Source organism: Sorex fumeus, unplaced genomic scaffold, assembly GCF_029834395.1.
Source record: "Sorex fumeus unplaced genomic scaffold, SorFum_2.1 ptg000008l, whole genome shotgun sequence".
NCBI classification, from domain to species: Eukaryota; Metazoa; Chordata; class Mammalia; order Eulipotyphla; family Soricidae; genus Sorex; species Sorex fumeus.
The window spans coordinates 6,369,644-6,391,321 of record NW_026606065.1 but is presented as its reverse complement, the minus strand read 5'-3'; the positions used below and the strand labels follow the sequence as shown (position 1 = coordinate 6,391,321).

The 21,678-nt window shown below is 36.9% G+C and overlaps 1 protein-coding gene across 3 annotated transcripts in view; it reads right to left on the bottom strand.

The window, feature by feature from the left end:
- Positions 1–4,453: 4,453 nt before the first annotated feature.
- The window catches only part of PHIP (pleckstrin homology domain interacting protein), a 138,221-nt gene continuing 120,996 nt past the window's right edge, over positions 4,454–21,678 (bottom strand). For 2 of the 3 annotated variants that reach the window (XM_056108720.1, XM_056108729.1), the window contains exons 33-40: positions 21,596–21,665; positions 21,221–21,271; positions 20,836–20,985; positions 14,037–14,189; positions 13,045–13,208; positions 12,340–12,599; positions 11,463–11,660; positions 4,454–9,695 (exon numbers count right to left, since the gene is read on the bottom strand). In XM_056108720.1, coding sequence (XP_055964695.1) covers positions 9,061–9,695; positions 11,463–11,660; positions 12,340–12,599; positions 13,045–13,208; positions 14,037–14,189; positions 20,836–20,985; positions 21,221–21,271; positions 21,596–21,665 — 1,681 coding nt within the window. In that variant the 3' untranslated portion in view covers positions 4,454–9,060. Of the gene's footprint in view, positions 9,696–11,462; positions 11,661–12,339; positions 12,600–12,868; positions 12,940–13,044; positions 13,209–14,036; positions 14,190–20,835; positions 20,986–21,220; positions 21,272–21,595; positions 21,666–21,678 lie in introns of those variants that run through there. The other variant, XM_056108733.1, reaches the window with a different exon arrangement.

Below are 21,678 nucleotides of genomic sequence, written 5' to 3'. Positions count from 1 at the left end.
CTTTCAAATGACAAAAATTATGAAGTCTAATCCACATTGTAACTTTTAAAGTTGCAAATCAATTTATTTTCAAAATAAATTGTCTTGCTTTTGCACACCAGGATGACTGGTAGACAGGAGGAGAAAACTGTATGAGAGGAAAAAATATAGTTTCTTAGGTGGTCAGCTGGAAACTGACATTTGTGTTTTATGTTCGGTGGAGGTACTCCATCTAAATTCCTTTTTTTTTTCAGTCCCTACCTTTCTCATTCAAGTTAAAGATACTATTTCAAAGCAATAAAACAATTTCAAAGCTCTTGGTGAAATACATAATACACAGAATTGCTCACAGATTTCCAATAAACCTTCCATTGTCTATATGTGATGAGGAAACAACTGCCTTATTAAATTACTGTGACAGTTTAATGAGCTGAATTGGGTTTGGGGGTGCCCATTCACATTAATGTTATACTTCTACAATTTAGGAATTGTTGGCAGATGTCATCATGCTTAAAATGTGATCTCCTTGGCCATTCTGTGAATCTCCTATACTTTGTTGCATAATTATGCTCAACTTTAAGACTAGGACTGTGAATCAGCATTTCTAACAAGGTAACAATTTTTAATCAGAAGTTAAAGCCCAAAACTTGAAAAAAAAAAACATGCCTCGCAAAAATTCCATGCACATAGAATTCTTGAACCAAGGATCAAGACAAGGATTTCTTCCTCTCTCACTTCCTCTCCTCCTTTCAATTCCCTCCTCCTCTCCCTCCCCCTTTTCCTTCCTCTTTCCTAGCTCAGTTCCTTTCCTCTCCTGCTCTTGTGTCAAGGATCCTCAAACAAACTTTATCACTGAGCCACACCTCTACTTCGTTATTCAGTCTTGCTTCCCTCCTTCCTTCACTCAGGACTGAGTATCACTTCATTTGGGATTGCTCTGATGGATTTTCCAGTCTTTTCTGATCCTCGGCCTCACCCATTCCAAATTTATTTATTTTTTTTCTTTTTGGATCATACCCAGGGATGCTCAAGGGTTACTCCTGGCTCTACACTCAGGAATTACTCCTGGCGGTGCTCAGGGGACCATATGGGATGCTGGGAATTGAACCTGGGTTGACCGCATGCAAGGCAAACGCCCTACCCACTGTGCTATCGCTCCAGTCCCAGAGATTTTTTTTTTTAAAAAGACATCGCTTTATTAAAATCCTTGTTAATTTCCAGGTTGACTAGAGGAACCAGAACACATGTATAGAAAATGCATTATTGGAATTGTAGCACTGTAGCTAACTGTCCTTCCATTGTTCATCGATTTGCTCGAGCGAGCACCAGTAACACCAGTAACGTCTCCATTGTGAGACTTGTTACTGTTTTTGGTATATCGAATACGTCACGGGGAGCTTGCCAGGTTCTGCTGTGCGGGCGCGATACTCTCGGTAGCTTGCCAGGCTCTCTGAGAAGGAAGGAGGAATCAAACCCGGGCCTGTCATGTGCAAGGCAAACACGCTACCCGCTGTGCTATATAGCTCCTTAAGCGAAAAAAAAAAAAAAAACATGATCTGTCATATTAATGAAATTTATTACATACTATCTAGATTTAAAAAAAAGTTATTGGTACTGGAGAGATAGTACACAGGGTTAAGGCACTTGCTTATTAACGTGTGGCTAACCCAATTCAACCCTTGGCACCACACGATTCCCTCCAAAAATGACAGTAGTAGTCCCTGAGCATCAGCAGGCTGTGGTGACCATCCATACTCACCTCAATCATCACAGCAGTGAAAAAAGAACTTCTTGGTGGTTTATATCTAGGTAATTTATAAAAATCAGCACAGAAAGATTTGGTTTTAGGGCCAACACTGTCAATAACATAGAGAACTCATTCACTAATCCAGTCCCTCAGTTGGGACCTAAGTCTGTTTTGATTTCCAACTATGGACGCGTTCCCACCTGATTTCCTTCCTGTTGCCCCCATTTTATCATTTTATCACAAGACCTCGTCTTGTGCCGCTGCCCTATTTATTCAGCTTTCATCAGTGTCTGCTCTTGAGTATCTTAGGGGCCCATGGAAATGGTTGGGGGCTTATGGTCCCTGCTTGAGAAACTGCTTTAATGAATGATGGAAATAGTAATCACACCTAATTTCTAAAGTTAGTATGCAGTTTAAATAAATTACTAGGAGAAATGAATTAGAGGTATGGCTCAATGGACTGAAGTGCCTTTCACGAGGCCAGAGTTTAACCCCTCAAGACACATGAACCCATCAGGAATGTCAGTATGACAGAGAGGAGAGAAAGAGAGAGAGAGAGAGAGAGAGAGAGAGAGAGAGAGAGAGAGAGAGAGAGAGAGAGAGAGAGAGAGAGAGAGAGAGAGAGAGAGAGATTATTCTGTTGCTTGGCAGAATTTAATTAGTATAAGTAGCAATGTAACACTGTCCTCCCGTTGTTCATTAATTTGCTCGAGAGGGCACCAGTAACATTTCCATTGTGAGACTTATTACTGTTCTGGGCATACTGAATGTCGGGGCAGCTTGCCAGGCTTTGCCGTGCGGGAAAGCAGCTTTTTCTCAGTAGTTTGCCGGGTTCTCCGAGAGGGACGGAGGAATCGAAACCGGGTCGACCGCGTGCAAGGCAAATGCCCTACCCGCTTTGCGATCACTCCAGCCCAATTAGTACATATTAACCAAAATACTATCAGTATGAATTAATACATTAGAACAGGTGTCTTGTACAGATAGCTAAGACAAAAAAAAAAAAAGTATGTGAGAAGAGCCAGTGCAGTGATCACTGCAGTTAGAAAAGAAGTAGAAGAGCCAGTGCGGTGATCACTGCAGTTAGAAAAGAAGTAGAATTTGGTTTCTAAAAAGGTATGGCAGAGGAAAGTGGAGGGAGGTTATTGCTGGAAAGACCGAGCTGCTCTTTATTTTCCGTGTAATCCTCTCAGATTTTCCTTCTCATCAAGACATGATTTACTTTAAATGTCCATGACCTTAAATTTAAAAAATATATAAGATCCCACTTGTGAAAGATGTTCCCTTTAAAACGGTTAGATTCTACACTTAATTGTAAATATTTCATTTTTGGCAAATGGGAAACCAATTTTCATCTCAGGCACCCATAATCTTAGCTGAACCAATGATTACAAATCTCCTTAAAGCTTTTATTTTCCCAAGACTGAACTAAAACTTTTCAGCATGCTTTTTAACACTGAAGCGGAATTATTCATGTCTTCTAGAAATAAACTACTAGTATTTTTTTTCAGTAGTAAACAGATTTCAATTTAACTCTGAATAACAGTATTGCCAAAATGCAGTGAAAAATTCCTTTCTTCTAAGGAATGAGATTTCCCACTATTACAACTGGGCCGTAGGCGCAAGACGCAACTTGCTTATTAAATAGTGCACTTTAGGTACTAAAAAATTCAAGACTGAGTGAGGAGTACAGAGGAAAAAAGTGCACTTACTTGCAGATTTGTCATTTTTAACTTTACAGATGAGGAAAATAAACTTCAAAGTGATGAAATAACTCCAGGTCTAGCTCATTCCATTACACTATGCTGCTAACAGTACTTAGCTAATTAAAAGGTATTTCTTTCCATTATTCATAAAAATAACCAACATAATAAATGTTAAGCGCAAGAGATTATAAATTACTATATTACAATGAATGTTTTGTGCTTTGGTTTTTAATTCTGTCATTAATGAGAAAACTAAGGCTACAACATGGAAGTTGATGTAATTAAAAGAGAAAAGTCAGTGGAAGTGGTTGCCAAGAATAAATTTCTTTGCACCTAGATAGTATTAAGAAACTTTAGAAGTGTGCCCAGGAATGTTTACTTGCTCTCTGGACTCGAAATTTGTTTTGTGTAGTCAATTATACAAAAATATTGAGAAATGACCAAGAGCACAAATTCAGATGCTTAACTTGAACTGTCATTGCAGTTACTAAAAAGTTTCTTGTTCTAATTTTAAGACTCCAAGTCTCAGGGTTCATAAAACGTGTCAAATGAAATGAATTTTAATAAAAGCAGCAATAACTTAATAAATCAGTATTTGTATAACTGCCTAACAATTGCATTTTCATCATTCCATTAAAATTTCCCCTCAGAAACTTTATTTCCCATTTTTGAAAAAGTATCTGTGCAAAGTGCTCCTTTGAAACATACCTTACATAATCATTTGAATATCAAAGTATGTATCACTAGTAGAGTTGATTTACACAGAGCAACAATCAACAAACTTGTTTAGAAGAACAGATATTAAGAAGTAATTTTAAAAACTCTTACTTAGAAAATTAAGTTACAGTAGGATATCCAGGATCCTTTAATTGGCTAATTTTACATTACAGAAAACAGTGCTGGAAATTCTAGCACACTAACACTCATGTAATACAGGCTGTGTTGAAATATGTGCTAAATACTGTAACCAAAAAAAAAAAAAATTCAAAAACCAAGAAATCAAGAGCCTCTACAAAATAGCTTAGAAAAACAAGTTTTCTATTTATTTAAAAATAAGTTTGTAGTTACTACATTGCAGGGACAGGAATTCTTACACATACATTCTAGTTCGTATAAAAGGATTCAAAGAATTATGCATCAAAACTAACATAGAAAGTGTCCACATAACAGTAATGAAAGGTCCAATCATTATGTACAAAAAAGAAAGGGCACTGCTATTCGGATGTGAGACTGCCATTTATAACATGATACTCCAAGTTTCAAGAAAGAAAGGAACAAAACTTCAATAAAGCTAAATAATTTGTTTTAAAACTCTGTTATTTATTACATACAACAAATTTGCTTAACAGTTTTCTGTACAAAATAAGCATAATTTTAATTTGAAAATGTCAGTTTCAACTTTCACCCTCTAGGTCAGTTACTTAAAAAAAAAAAATTGAGCTACATTCTACATGTCTAGTGTGACAGGATTTAAAAATTTTCTAGAAGATCTTTAGTAAGACCCTGTCTTCTTGTAGTTTTAATATGGTCCAAAATGTAACTGTACTTCGTGGCAAGTTATGCTTTGACATTGTGACTAATCAACTTGCACAATCTTAAATCAGATGTTTGCATATGCATCATATACGTGTGTCCTGTATTATCATCTCAAATCTATGCTCTTAGATCCTTAAATGTAAAACTCAGCTACCACTTGCATGTATTTGGTTTGTGCCATTTAAGGTTAATTTCCTGATGATTTTATCTGCATACAAAAAAATTTCAGAGCTATCAAAACTAAAAATATTTATAGCTCACAAAATTTACCAATTGGTTCACTGCAGTGTGTACAAGGTATAACTCCAGAGCGTCCAAGGCGGTACCTACAGTCTTCTGACTTCTTCCTATTGTACATAGTACAAAATAACTTTCCATTTGGAGTGCTTAGTGTAACCAAAACAAAAATAATTTCTTAGTAAATCTGAACTGAATTCAAATCACTTGGGAGTTTGAGAAACGGAGGGCAAGTGCAAGGAGAAAAGAGTGAATATTAAGTTTATTCTTCCAATTTTAGTAGGAAACTAAATTCTCACCTATATGTAACTAAGCCACTTCACAACCCATTATGTAAAAAATACTTTGTCTGTATGGGAACAATTTACAGCCCATAAAAGTACTTCCCCCATTATGACTCTTAAAATCACTTAATTCCTGCATATAAGGAGAATATTTAGAGCCCTTGAAACAAACATCGTCTTTTGGTCCTTTCAACCAACTCAAAAATAAATTTCAGGTGAACAAAACCACTTAGAGTAACAATTTGCTTTTATTAGATAAAAAAAACTGAAACTCAAAATTGTTTCCAGTTAGCATTTGAGATCTACAGGTATGTATAAATGGAATGCTAGAATTAAACTACTTTGAGAAATTTATATAATGTCATATAAATGAGGCCACACCTCAAAAGCTACAAGTGTTCATGTAGTAAATCACTGCTGGCCAGAGTGCTTGAGGTGTTGATACAGATGCCGCTTGAGGATGCTTTGAAGTTCATTTCCCAGTGGCATTAGATTCAGTAAAAACCCATGTTTCAGATGTGACCTAATGAAGTTTCAAAGTGTTCCATTAAAAATTCAAAGAAAATACTGTTGTAATGTCATCAAATATCGTCAAGATTGTGATGAAGCTATGCAGGAATAAAAACAATGGAAACAAGATCTAGTTTATGAATATATGCAGAAAGTAGTTAAATGTTGTAAGAGATGGCTAAGGGCAGTATTTTCAGAAGGTATATTATCTGTTGCCCAGAGGTGTGAGAATAAATGAAGATCAATGTCTAAACTGCGTGTGTATATAATTTGAATTGGGATCCAATGCTGGAGTAGAAGGAGAGATTATTCAAGTTAAGTACATGAAAATATGTAAATTGATTTCTATTTTCCGTGCTTGTAGTAAGATATATTTCTCGGATGAGTTTTTTGTTTTTTTTTTATTGCTCACCTAAAAGAACTGCCAACATTTCCTTTGGCTCTTAAACAAGTAAAAACATGGTATCACTGTCTCAAACAGGCTATTTTTCCAGATAATGAAACAAAACAGAATGGTGGTGGCTTCAATTTCTCAAATTTTTGCGATGCATAGAAGCTAAATTATAAAAATATAAAAGCATCTGAATAATTAGTATACTTTATGTATTTCAACTGCCAAGAACCTGACCCAAGTAACTTTTATTTTACTAAGAAACCAGTGTCTAAGAAAGTCCAAATGTCATAAATATACAGTGTCTTCACAACATGAGAAAATAATAGTTGAAGGTAAGATGTAAAATACTCATTTTGTTGGAGGATATATTCTACCCTAAGACTGTGTATGCTCTTCCTTTTTCTGCGCACACCTTAAAACTATACACGTACATTTTACAAAAATGAATTTTAGTCATATTTTTTCTAACAAGATGCAGATAAGATCAGGAAATTACATGTTTCAAATAGATTGCCTTCAAAAGCAACACATCAGTGACTTAAATTTCAAACATACACACTTATTTTCAACATGGTGTAACTGAAAAACTCATTTTACTGTACAACCAAGTTATCCATTTCTGCATGATGAAGAGTTTATCTACTGAATTTTAAGTATAGTTATAATTGTTAGAAAAAATATACAAAAAACCTGAAAAATCTGAAATTATCTTCCAACTGCAAAATCACAGCAATCCAAGAAGAATCTGGAAAATGGTTTACTTAATTTCACAGGAGTATTTTTGTACAAATTTAGTTATAAACAATCTAAAAAGTCCAAATGCACCACTTTCCATTTGTCAAGACAATTAAATCACAGCTAACATAGGCCCTAGCAGAAGTAAGTAAAGAAATAATTGTATTGTATATTTTGCCAAGGTTCAATTTAAGACTTTATTTTTTCTACATCAGGGTCATGCTGATACATATTTTCCCCATCCTCACGTTTTTAAAAATGTAGTATTTGAAAATTTTGGTTACATTTTTTGTACCATACCAGTCCTCAGAAAATACTACATTCTTCATTTAAAAAAATGGACAATAATTTTAAACAATAGAAATGGTATTTATGTCAGATTTTAAGGTATAAAATAACTAACTGTACCATAAACAAATAAATAACTGCTTTCCTTTTCCATAGCAGTACATATAGCAATACATTCTCCTAAGTCATATAGTTATCATTTACAATAGACAACTTAATTTTACTAATGATGCAAAAAATAATAGAATACAAGGCACAATCATTAAATGGAATTTTTCTTTAGGGTGTATATTGACATACCAGCGTGATAAGGATACCGTAAAAAGTGCAGAAAAAACACAATGTGCAATGAGACCACTGTATAAAACATGATTGCATAAAAAGTGATTTGGCCTATTTTAACCTTTAATAGTTGAAAATAACCAATCTTCCCCTTAAAATTAAACTATAAAGTATGACATTTTAAAATTATTTTTATTCTACTACTATCTAAAAAATCCTGAAAAAAGAATTTATACCTGGGTAATAGTATATAAGTATGTGTTTGTATATATATTTATTTATACCCATTTATCAATATATACACATACACACACAGACATATTTCTTTGTAAGTCTGTCTCGCCTATTAGACATGTCTAAAGTTTAGAAATGACATTATTCCAGATCAGTAAGTAAACATCAAATCCCATTCCTTTTTTCCTGTATTTTCCTTGAATCCTTTAACCACTTAAACAGTTCCCCTAACACATCTCTGTCAAAGGACCCACCAGTGCATTATTTTCTACTAGTACCAAAAAAGAAAAGAGACACCTCAGTGTAGCTTTTCCAGTAACTTGCTCTTTAGAATAATATTCCTTTCCAAAATTGAAAAGTGTATGCTGTCCTGACAGTCAAGAACGGGCTTTCCACTGCACTGATTCTCAGTCTTTGGCACAATAAACAGAGATCGAGTGATTGATATAAGAATCAAGGTCTGAAAAATTAGACAGTCAAATGTTTTCCAATGTGGATATGTTTCCTTTCATCAGCACACTTTCTCTAAGTTTGGCAGAAATGGAAGAGAGCAAAAGCGTCCTCTGGAGTCTTGGTGAATGAGCATTCTACAATTACAAGTTTATTTTAGAGTATCAAACGATGGGAATCTTGTATTTACCTTCAGAGGAAACACATTTCTAAAATTTCCTGCTACTCTGGTAACTTCTGTCTTCCTAGGGGGATGAGTTCTTCATTAATAGAAATGCATCTGACTAGGCTAAAAATAATTCATTTGGACACGAAAGCTCTAATATCTTAGGATTCCTAGGCTCCTCGTGTGTGTAGCAGAACTGTCTTTCCAGAGACAAACTTGGAATTTATTACAGGTCCACAATGTCTTTTGTTTCAAACAGTGAACGAAATGAATGTTGAAATGCATAACCTACCTAAGGGCAATAAATAGGAAACATTTAAAATATATATGTATATATTTATATATATATTCATTTAAGAAGTGAAGTGTCTTGTATTTGTTTGTTTTTCTGCAAACCAAACCGTAACACTCCCTAACCCACCATAGCAGCAAGGAAGCAGAAGCCTTAAGTTCTACATATTCCTTAACTGTACCTGCGTTCAAGATCGTGAAACAAAATATTCTGGTACAAGTTACCAACCAATTAAATTAGCTTTTGCTTTTTCAGTCAACTTTCGGACTCGTCCTCTACTCGAAGTTCCAAAAGTCAAAGAAGTGTCTTCAAACAACAGCTGCCTCTGCTCCTCTTCAGAGTCGTCCTCGTTATAGAAAGCTGTCCTTCGACCTTGGTTTCTAGTTCTCATGTGGGTCTCAGAGCCTTTCAGTTCCTCAAATTCTTCTTCTTCATCCATAGGATCATCAGTCTTTTTGCGGTTACTTCTCCTTAGCATTTTTACACTGGTAGGAACGAGAAGATCTGAATCTAGTTTTTGTGTCTTCATCTTTCTTTTGGGTTTTCTGCCGCCGCGACTCTTCTTCTGTAACAAATCTTCCTTTACGATGTTACTTTCAGAAAGAAAGTTGCATGTTGAAGAAGGAACTACTTCATCTCTGATGGGATGCACATTATTTTGTTCTAAGTTTTCCGGCTTTACATACTGAAGTTTTTTGGGTTTTCTACCCCTCTTTTTTTGTATAACTTCGCCACTGTTAGTATTAGCTTCTACCTTGGGCTTCCTCCCAGGTCCTCTCTTCACAAATTTAGACGGCTGCCCTCCATGGCCATTTACTTGAATGCTTCCTGGTACAAGAGCATTATTTTTACAATCTGCAGAAAAAGAACAATACATTTAATATTTAAGTCTTAAAAGCCCAACTTTCAAAATATTCAACCGTGTTTTATTTCTATATGACATTTTAAAAGTGAAAATGCCTGGAGTGACAGCACAGCAGGTAGGGCATTTGCCTTGCGTATGGCTGACCCGGATTCGATTTCCAGCATCCCAAACGGTCCCCTGAGCACCGCCAGGAGTAATTCCTGAGTGTAGAGCCAGGAGTAACCCCCGTGCATTGTCAGGTGTGACCCCCCCCCCCCCAAAAATAGTGAAAATGAGAAAACAAACATAATATACACACAATAGTAATTATATTCTACTTAAAATTCAAAAAGCAGACTTTTTAATAAACTTTTTATGACCTCATGTATTGGAAACAAAGCCTAATCAATAAAGAACTTTTCTAAACTAAGACTTTAAATTATGAACCTATAGTCAAGGAATTAGATCAGGCTTCATACTTAAATCTTTACTATACGTTCAAAACGTCAGCATTATTTTCATGACCAAAAACCACCTTCTTGTAACAGCTTAGAGCAATTATTTACTTCACTTGATCCCCCGTTAATTATTTACTTCATTAAATAAAAATTTTTCTCTATTCCTACCTTCAAGTATTTCAATTACTGAAAATAATCAACATTAACATAAATATCATGTCTTTGTAACTTGAAAATATGAATAAACAAGCCTATCTCAAATGTGGAGGGAAAAGGAATTATCAAGACTGGAGTGATTCATAAGATCCCATTTCGGTTTTGATTATAATCTTTCTGATATCAAAAAGTTTATAGTGTACTGTGCTCCTAAGAAATAAAAGGATATCCTCTTCAAACTGTTTCATGTAAGAAGTTAGTATGTACATCCACTGAAATACTTTGTATCATTTATTTATACCATGGATTTGATGCTCTTCATTTACCTCGTCACTAAAACTGCACTTGTTCCTAAGTTCATTAAGTATGCTACTACTATCAAATAAAAAATCCGTTTTAACAGACTCCAGTATAAAGATCATTAATTTTTTATAAAACAGTAAAAACCAAAACAAAACATTAAAAGGCTGAAAATCAAATTCTAAATAGAGAGAAATTATTAAAGTTACAATAAATTATCTTTATTGGTCAAAAATCTCTCCTGGACCCTTCCTGTGGCAGGAGAAAGGGGAAGCCACACACAGACTTTCTTCTAAATTCTGAATTTATTTTGATTTAGCACTGTAGCACTGGCCTCCCGTTGTTCATCGATTTGCTCGAGCGGGAACCAGTAACATCTCCACTGTGAGACTTGTTGTTACTGTTTTTGGCATACTGAATACGTCACGGGGAGCTTGTCCGGCCTTGCCATGCGGACGGGATATTCTCGGTAGCTTGCCGGGCTCTCTGATAAGGATGGAGGAATCGAACCCGGGTCTGACACGTGCAAGGCAAACTCCCTACCTGCTGTGCTATCGCTCGAGCCCAGTAATAGACACAGGGCCAGAGAGACAATATACAGCTATTAAGGCACTTGCGCTGTAAGTGGGTAAACTTGGTTTGGTCCGCAACACTGTTATGATCCCATGAGCAGCACACCACCAGGAGTGATCTGTGTGCAGAGAAGTAGCTCCCCAGCACCGCTGAGTGTGGCTCAAACTCTAAGGCCTATCAGCTCCCCCACCTCTGCCACCCTGGAGAGCAAATATAAAAGCGCACTTCAACAAAAACCACCATTTTCAACAACGACTTACAGGACTATGTAAAAAACAAGCAGCACCTTACCTTGCTCAATGACAGCTGATGATTTTGTAAGATTAGCCATCTTTGGGAGTACAGATGACTTCATTTTACGCTTAACTGGCTTTTCCTTTTCTGTATTTTCTTTGGCAGAATTATTCCTAGTGCCATGACTAAAATTGGATTGACCAGGGCTTGGAAGAGTATTCAAGGATTTGGAATGTTTCAAAGAATTCTCTAGAACTAAAACACAACATGAGACATTATAAGCTGAACTTTATTTAATCCTAAAATAAGCAAGGCTGAAATTCTTTCTAACCCAAACTATGACTTTGCCAAAGGGAAAAAAGATGCAGAGTTCTTAGAAGTATCTAAGGAAATACATAGTTTGCACGTATATGTTGTGGGAACAGAACGGAGGGTCTCACACTTGAACACAAGATCAAGGAAATCCATTTTCAAACAGGAGAAACACATATGCACACAGAACCAATGAACCGCTCTAGCCCCCCTTTCCTTGTAACACACTTACAAAAAAAAAGCAAAAAGAAGTTGTGGGTGGGAATGTAACCAATATTCAGCTACTTCATTTTGTAAATAAAAGTTCAGCTAAAAAGTTACTATGTATGTCTCAAACTAAAATGGTACTAAGCAGCTGGACATATCACATGCCTCGACTTGGATCTCTGGCACTGCACTGCACTGCCTTTTCCCCTACCCCACCAGAGATCCACCTGGCTTGTGAGATTGCTGGGTGTAGCCACACGCCCCTTAGCAGCACTCCATCACTGTACCCAAGCAGGGATCCATCCAGCCAAGTGGCTTAAGTACTGCAGAAAGCTGCCCCTGGACGTCCTAAGCACTGCTCAGAGAGACCTCTCCGCCCCGTGATAAGTAAATAAAAATTCTTGCTGATGCTTACTTGTTTTTCCCGGCACTGCAGAAGTATTCGTTTTAGAAATAAAAGTCTTTGCGGCCGAAGAAGTAGATGGTTGTTCAGTGGCAACTGGGTCTACAGCTACTCGGTTGCTTCTGGTTCGAACTACAGAACTGGATTCTGTTTTGCCATTTATCTGAGTGGCATTGTGCCTCGGTGGTATTGAGCGTGCAGGTGCAGAGAATGGAGAGGTAGACGTATCTGACTTTACTTGGGGTTTTAATATTCTTTTTTTCCTTTCAGGGCTGTAAATAAAATAAAATTATTAGTCATAAAGATCGCCATGTATGAATGTTTTTTAATACCACTGGATTCAATATTGGTGCTATTATGAAGTATGTTAAAATATGAGATTTGTAGTGGATTTCATATGGGTGTGAGCCTTTGAAAAGTGAACATTTAGTGAAGGATCGCCATAAATGCTATAGTTATATGATAGAAAGCATGATGCCATCACTATCCTAGAAATGCTGTTTTACTGTAGAGATTTAGCAGTTTGAATTTAAGCACTTACACTAGTAAAGCTTTAGTTAAAAGATTAAAAATCCTCCACATCATAGGAACTTGCATGTCAATTATATCATTCTGCAATATAGGGAATAGTAAAGGAAGTATTAAAAACCACCAAGTTCTATCATTTAGCTGACAAAGTTATAGATCAGTCGATGCTATGAGAAAGAGATCAAATACCTGGATGTTGCACTGCTAGAAATAGAACTGCTTCTGTTTCTTTTTTTCCTCCTTTTGGTTATTGTATTTCTTTTATGAAAACGAAGAGCAGATTTATAGTCTGATAAAACTGAACTAATGTGTTCTTCAAAGAAAGCAGATAAGCGCAAACTCATGCTGTATATCTAAGGTAAGAATAAAACACCGTTCAAACATTTTTTCAAAAAGAAACCGCATGCTTAGCAAATATTGACAGTATTTAAATATTTTTCTAGCAAAAATTTGTCAGACTGCAAAAAAAATGCTTCCCCTAATCTTTTAACAAATATCTTTTCATTTTTTCATTAGAATATATTAGGAAATCTTTCAAGTTTTGATATTCAGAAGGAAAAGCCCAGCTATGAATTCAGATAGCCCATATAAACAAAATTCTAGTGAACTCTATTAACTGATACTATTTCGTAAGGTTTAAAATTATTTTCCACTACAGAGGTAAAGCTAGAATCTATCCTTTCTCCCAATATGAGCTCTTTCCAATGTCTTATCTAAAAAGTAAGAACAATATCTGTAACTGCACTCATTTTTATAAATAATTCACAAACATGTTCCTTTACCTTAATATGGGAAGTAGCTAGAAAAGTTTTAGTCCTAAAACACAAAGTATGTCTTATTTAAACAAGAGAAGTAACCTAAGTGACATCACTGAAGAAACAACGTAAAAAGACATTCTTTATTTTCCCAGTAGAATACCACCATCCAGAACATAATACAACACTATTTTGTTTCTAAATTTTAAGTAAAACAAACATCATTTTGCTACTTGACATACTTTTTATTTTTTATATTTTGGTTCTGGGTGACACCTGGTGGTGCTCAGGGATTCACTCCTGGTGGGCTGCTCATGGAAATATCTCTCTGGCCCCCACTTTCCTTATAGCTTCACTTTTAATTTTAACACTAAAGAAAACTAACTCTTTCTAACTATGTGTGTGTGTGTGTCTGTGTATACATACCCGAGATCTTTTGCTTGGTGTATATGCTTTGGAATTACTGAAAATAAGTCTGACATCTTTACATAACTCCATCGGAGACTCATAATTTCCAGCCTCTAAAGTTTCTCTAACAGTAGCAAAATCCATTGGAGTATCAATGATGTCTCTGTAGTCCTAAGAGAAGGAAAACAGTGGTATTATTGTTGTTGTGGTTATTGTTAATATTAGTACCACGAAGAATTACTTGCTCATATATGGATTCACAGTTTTGGTGATAAATTCAAATGGTAAAACAAGAATTGTTCCTAGCTTCCTTCATGAAGGGTCACTTTTCCCCCTAGCAACTGTCTGTTCCTGCAGAGGCAGGCACACCCTGCCAAGCTCAGGGGTTACTTCTGACTCTAGAGTCAGGATTTCTCCTGGCATGCTTGGAGGACCATATAGGATCTGCATGCAAGCCAAGTGCCCTAATCCATGATCTCTCTGGCTCCGGCAATTATTATTTTATGCTCTCTATTTCAATTAGCATGACTGTTTTATTTAAACAACATGTAATTCTGCTTGGGACAAGTTACTTGGGGAACAGGTAAAGCACAAAGCTATGCTGGGAAAAGGAACAAAGTAGTAAAAAAAAAGTCTTGAACTACAAAATATACATTTGCTATAAAATTTGTAACACTAATCTACATATAAACTCTAAAGGTTGTGGACTCATGGAAGTAATTTTCATATTAAAACGAGATTAAAATTAAAAAGCAACGGTATTAAGCTAATATCTCATGTATGTGGAATCCTGACTCAACTCTAGAAATTCTACTGGGAATTTTTCACAATAATCAAGAACTATGAATTCTAAATTTACTTCCAGAAAACAATCATTCATAAGTCTCCTACTCAACTGTGTATATAAAATATGCACTACTATAAAAGCAATAAAAAGCTGCTGTTACTCTACTGTTGAGGGCTTCCACTGAATTTTTCATTCATTACTGGTGGGAATCCTTTTTGGAAAACCAAATGGGCATTCTCAAAAAACTGGAAATTGAGTTTCCATCAGCAATAGCACTTTAGGGGGCCCAAAAACATAATGCAGAAAAACCATCTGCACTTATATGTTCTGTGCAGCTCTATTCACACAGCCAGAATCTGGAAACAACCTGAGTGCCCGAGAACAGATGACCAGATAAAGCAACCATGGTACATCTACATAATGGGAATACTACGCAGCCACTGACACACACAAAAAATGAAGTTATGAAATCTGTTTATACATGGATGGACATGGAGAGTATTCTGCTGAGTGAAATGTCAGAGTGATCGGGACAAAGAATGAGTACATTAACTTCGGAATATTAAAATAATATAGTATGAAACTGGAATGATATAGTATGACACTGGAACAGGGCTGGAAGGATAGCACAGCAGTAGGGCGTTTGCCTTGCACGCAGCCAACATGGCCAACCCGAGTTCGATTCCTCCGCCCCTCTCAGAGAGCCCGGCAAGCTATCGAGAGTATCTCGCCCGCACGGCAGAGCCTGGCAAGCTCCCCGTGACGTATTCGATATGCCAAACACAGTAACAAGTCTCACGATGTTACTGGGCCCGCTCGAGCAAATCGATGAACAACGGGAGGACAGTGACAGTGATAGTATGAGACTAATACCCAAAGACAGCCAAAACAAGGGCCAGGAGGACTGGTCTGGTCCATGATTGAGAACTGGACAAAAGTGTGTGTGTTTGTGTGTGTGTGTGTGGGGGGGGGGGGGGGGGGGGGGGAGGGGAGGGGAGGAACGAAGTTAGGACATAGAAGGGTCCACTATGACATTGAGTTGGAAATGATCATTCCGGACAACAAATGAGTGCTGCAAGGAGGTACCTGTATTTCATCTCTGCCACAGAGGCAGGAGGAGGAGAGGAGGTTGGGGGAGGGAAACTGGGTACACTGGTGGTAGGAAATAGATACTGGTGAAGGTTTGGGTGCTGGAACATTGTATGACTGAAACCCAATCATAAACAACTTCTAACTGTATATCCTCAAGGTGAAACCAAAAAAAAAAAAAAAAAGCCGTGAAAAAAGACAACTGCAGAATACCAAAGCAGTATCAAAACATGGTTGCTTTTGGGAGGGACAAAAAATACTACACTTCCTTTTCCAGATCTCCTGAGTCCTATTTGTAAAAATATGCTTGGCCTTACACTAGAAAATGTAGATTATACTTAAATATATTTGAGTATAGAGCAGGTAACATTGCATTTTACAATTAGGGGAGATTAATTTTATTTAAAAAATTGGTTTTTGAGTCATACCTGGAGGTGTTCAGGGCTCTGTACTCAGGGACCACTTCCTGACTGGGTTGGGGGGGTGGGGAACCATAATATGATGGCAGGGATCAAAGCCGGTTGGACCACACGAAAGGCAAGCACTCTACCTGCTATTGCACCAGTGCCAGGGACAATTAAAATTTTCCTTAACAATTTCTGTGCCTTTTATTTCATTTCCTTATTTTATTCCATTGGCTACAACAGCTTTCTTTCAGAGAATTTAGGTGATTCAATGAGTTCAATTTTAGTGATTTTATATTTCATTTCAGAAACTCTATTTACATTAAAAATAATCATCCCATTTCCTACAGAAATAAGGTTATTTTTTTTCTTTATACGTTTAGCTTTTTTCTCTATAACCAAATCATCAATGGAGGTTTCGTGAACACCTGTTTTTCATTTTTATGGTACACATGGCATCTCACAATGAATGATGCTTTGCATTTCAATCTATTATCTTGGAATTGCCTACTACCTCATGTTTTGAGGGGAAGAATGCTAATATTCCCATTTTATCATTTCTCTTGTCAAGATACGTGATGGATCATCCCCCCCAGCTTGATATTTTTCTACATCAATGACTCCTCTTCAGGAAGGATTCCCTTTACCCACCTCCCCACCCCAGTTTTTGGGTCACACCCTGTGGCGATCAGAGATTACTCCTGGCTCTGAACGCACGGATCATTCCTGGTGGGCTAATGGTATAATACGGGATGTTGGATTGAACCCAGGTAGGCCATGAGCAAGGAAAAGCACCCTACCTGCTTAGGAACCCATACTTGGATTCTTGTATCAAGGTCTAGGGAAAGCTTAAGAGATTTCTCTTCTCTTACACCAGAGGATCAGAGATACCCTTTCTGTGGGGAAAATATATTTCTGTTCTTTTCATTGGCAATGAAATTATTCAAGTCCTGGTCTCTAATTTCCTTCCTCCTGGCTCACATGGCCTCATGAAGCATATTATAGTGATTGAATACAAACACTGAGGCTGGAAATGAAGCTCTCAGGGCTAGAACACATCACTAACATGCAAGAGACCCTGAATTTGATCCTGGCATGGTATCTGAGATACTCTTGGGAGCTTGCAGGGCTCTCCAAGAGGGGCCGGGGAATCGAGTATCTCGCCCGCGTGGCAAAGCCTGGCAAGTTCCCCGTGACATATTCGATATGCCAGACACAGTAACAAAAAGTCTCACAATGGAGACGTTACTGGGCCCGCTTGAGTGAATCGATGAACAATAGGAGGACAGTGCTACGTGCTTCTGGGGGGAAAGTGCACAAGACGAACACATGGAATTTAATAAATTAAGTTTTCTAAATATGTGGTCAGAGTTGAGAAACAAAAACCTCACATGTTTTCAACACAGCAGTAAAAATGAGCATAGGCTAAAACTCTTATGAGAGTACTTTGGAAGGTAGGTTTCAAATTAGCCAAGTTTATAACATTAACAGAATTAAGATTTCATGTTTCTTAATTTTCTTTTTTGAAGGGTGGTGGTAGGGAGGTGAGGTCATAGCCAGCGGTGGTCAGGGCTTACTCCTGGTTCTGTGCTCGTGGCTTATTCCTAGCGGAGTTTAGGGATCATACAGGATGCCAGGGATCCAACCTGGGAAGTCCGCATACAAGGTAAGCATTGACTTCCCTCTGGCCCCAGGTTTCTTAATTTTCATCATTACAACTTAAACTGCACGTGAAAACCAGATCTACTATACCTAACCAGATCCTGGGCTTTTATATAATACTTAATTTATAGTCACGTGAAACCATAAATGTTATCAGCACATTACAAAATACTTTAGCTTGGGGAGTAAAAAAATAACGTTAAGTAAAATCTAGATTAAGACAATATGCAGAAACAAATACCTCGGTATTTTCTAAACCTTTCATTATGAATTCTCTAAAGACGGTGACATATACAACAATGTCTCCTTAAGAGAATGAGGAGAGGGAGGAAATCTTGGGTCACTAAGTGGAAGGACACTGGCACTGGTGGTGAATTTAGAGCTGGGACAGTGAATACCCAAAATTTTTATTAAAAGCCCTACACACAACCCCAAATGTATGAACATCTAATCTTTGATAAGGGAGCAAGAAATGTGAAGTGGAGCAAGGAAAGGCTCTTTAACAAATGATGGTGGCATAACTGGACAACCACATGCAAAAATAATGGACTTAGGCCTCAACTTAACACCAGGCACGAAAGTCAGATCAAAATGGATTAAAGACCTCAACATCAGACCAGAATCAATAAGGTACACTAAAGACAAGGTCGGCAAAACCCTCCACGATATTGAGGCTAATGGTATCTCCAAAGATGACACGCCACTGACTAAACAAGTGGAAACAGAGTTAAATAAATAGGACTATATTAAACTAAGAAGCTTCTGCACCTCAAAAGAAACAGTGACCAAAATACAAAGACAGTCGACAGAATGGGAAAGGATATTCACCCAATACCCATCCGACAAGGGGTTGACATCAAGGATATACAAAGCACTGGTTGAACCCCACAAGAAGAAAACATCAAACCCCATCAAAAAATGAGGTGATGAAATGAACTGAAATTTTCTCAAAGAAGAAATCCAAATAGCTAAAAGGCACATGAGAAAATGCTCTACATCACTAATCATCAGGGAGATGCAGATCAAAACAACAATGAGATATCATCTCACACCAGAGACTGGCCCACATACAAAAGAACAAAAGCAACCAGTGTTGGCACGGATGTAGCGAGAAAGGAACCTCCTCCATTGCTGGTAGGAATGCTGACTGGTTCAACCGTTTTGGAAAACAGTATGGACGATTCTCCAAAAATTAGAAATTGAGCTCCCATTTGACCCAGCAATACCACTCCTGGGAATATATCCCGGTGAGGCAAAAAAGTACAGTCAAAATGACACTTGCACTTCTATGTTCATTGCTGCACTATTCATGATAGCCAAAATTTAGAAAAAAACCCGAGGGCCCAAGAACAGACGACTGGTTAAAGAAACGCTGGCAAACCTACACAATGGAGTACTATGCAGCTGTTAGAAAAGATGAAGTCATAAAATTTACATACAAGTGATACTACATGGAAAGTAGCATGCTAAGCGAAATGAGTCAGGAAGAGGGTTATAGACATAGAAAGACTGCACTCATCTGGAGAATGTAAAGTAATAGAATGGGAGATGAACACCCAAGAATAGTTGAGGTAGCAGGAGGTCTGCTCCACGGCTTGGAAGCTGACAGCACATACTGGGGGAAAAGGCAGTTCAGATAGAGTAGAAAACACCAAGTAAAGGGTGTTTGGAGGACTAGCTCGGGATGCGAGATGTATGCTCAAAGTAGATTATAGACCGAACACAATGGCCACTCAATACCTCTATTGCAAACCACAAAGGAAAGAGAGAGCAAAAGGGAATGCCCTGACATAGAGGTGGGGTGGGGTGGGAGGGCTACTGGGTTCATTGGTGGTAGAGAATGGGCACTGGTGGAGGGATGGGTACTTGATCATTGTATAACTGAAATCCAAACACGAAAGTTTGTAAGTCTTGAACTGTACCTCATGGTGTCTCACTAATAAAAAAAAAGGAGAGACTACGTGATTAAAATGAACGGAAACTTCACTGGACTTCAGAAGATCCTAAACTATGATCTTCACTTTGAGAATTTGACAAAGTTAATAAAGGCTAAGATGATATATAAAAAAAATAAATAAAAGTTTTGTAAGTCGGCTGCTGCCAGACCAGGAGCAAAGAACAAACCAAAAAACCAAGTTTTGTAAGGCATAGTGTTTAAATAAATAAAGCCTCCTTATATTTGATTATAGTACTTTAAGCTTAAGATTATAGTAGAGGATGGAAACTACTACTGCAGAAAAGGCACATGACTTACAACCATCACAGGCTCACTCCCCAGAACTGTCAGGAGTGATCCCAGAACAGAGCCAGGAGGATGCCCTGAGTCTTGTTGGCTGTAGTCCCAAAACAAAATGAAGTAATTTACGGTGTTCCATCTTGACTTTATTCCTTCTTACAGGAAAGTTAAGTATCATTTCTTAATGATTTACCAAAATAAAATTATAAAATTGATGTGGGGAAGAAAATAATTTTAAAACTTCACATGATTCATTTAAAGGCGTATGCATAACTGGTAAGATACAAGAGTCGAGCCCATAACCCAATTATTTGGAATCTTAGTTTGGGGCTTTTTCTCATTTATCATACTATCTTACTTGCATGCACAGTATATTTCTCAATGTTTCTGTGATCATGGCCCCCTACGGACCTTGTTTCCGTCATGTGAGTCCCTAATCTCTTGCCACGTCCTACTATGTATGTGATTTACACCTCCATGAAATATCCTGGCAACCCACAAGAAATGCTGCACTTCGTAATTAAACAAATGGAAACAAAGGAAATAAGAAAGAAAATCACAACATAAAAGACCTAAGCAGAAAGTCATGTATAATACAGAAAACTGAGAGGTAAATTAAGTATTTTCAAAAATACTCACTGGATATTCAAGCAGATCTACAGGTTGGCGGAAAGGTTCAGAATCCTCACATTGAAAGATGAGATTTAACAATTCTTGACATTGTTTTTTCCATGCCTGAATATCGTAAGACTGTGCTCTATTACGTAATCTCCTTCTAGGCTGATGGTCCTAAAGTCAGGATATTTAAATATATTTATTAAATAATACTACACAACTATTCTATGTGTTTAATGCAGGCAGAAAATAGTGATTCAAATAAAAGACATCAGAGTTCTAGAAACCATGTAATATCTGATATGACAGACATAGACTCATAACTAATCTATTGTTAAAAACATTAATATTGAAAAATGTTCTTACTGTATTTTAATTCATATCAAGCACAAAACAAAAATCTTATTACCTTTCTTTTTCTGGTAGAAGTTCCTGGAACATCAGCATCTTTCTCTTCTTCCTTTTGAAGCAAGAATTTATCAGATTGATAAAATATAATACATTTTACTCTCTGCTATAGTTTTTTAAACACTTTTACAATTCTTTAAGGTACATGAAAGAGAACAAAACTGACTCAAAACAACTCTGCAACCCACATTAGAAAAAAAAAACATTAAAAATATTCTGCATATTTTTTAAAAAGCAAACTACAGCATTAGGAGAAAGTAGTACTAATAATGCTTTCGGTCTCAAAATTCCAATATATACATTTCTTTTTATATGCAAAATAAGACCAATATAATAATAATAATAATAATAATAATAATAATAAAGCACCAAGTACCTCAGAGTCAGATAAAACTTTCTTCTTCATTGAATTGTAGAGTGGAATGATGTTATAACTTGTCTGATCCCTAAACAGCAAGA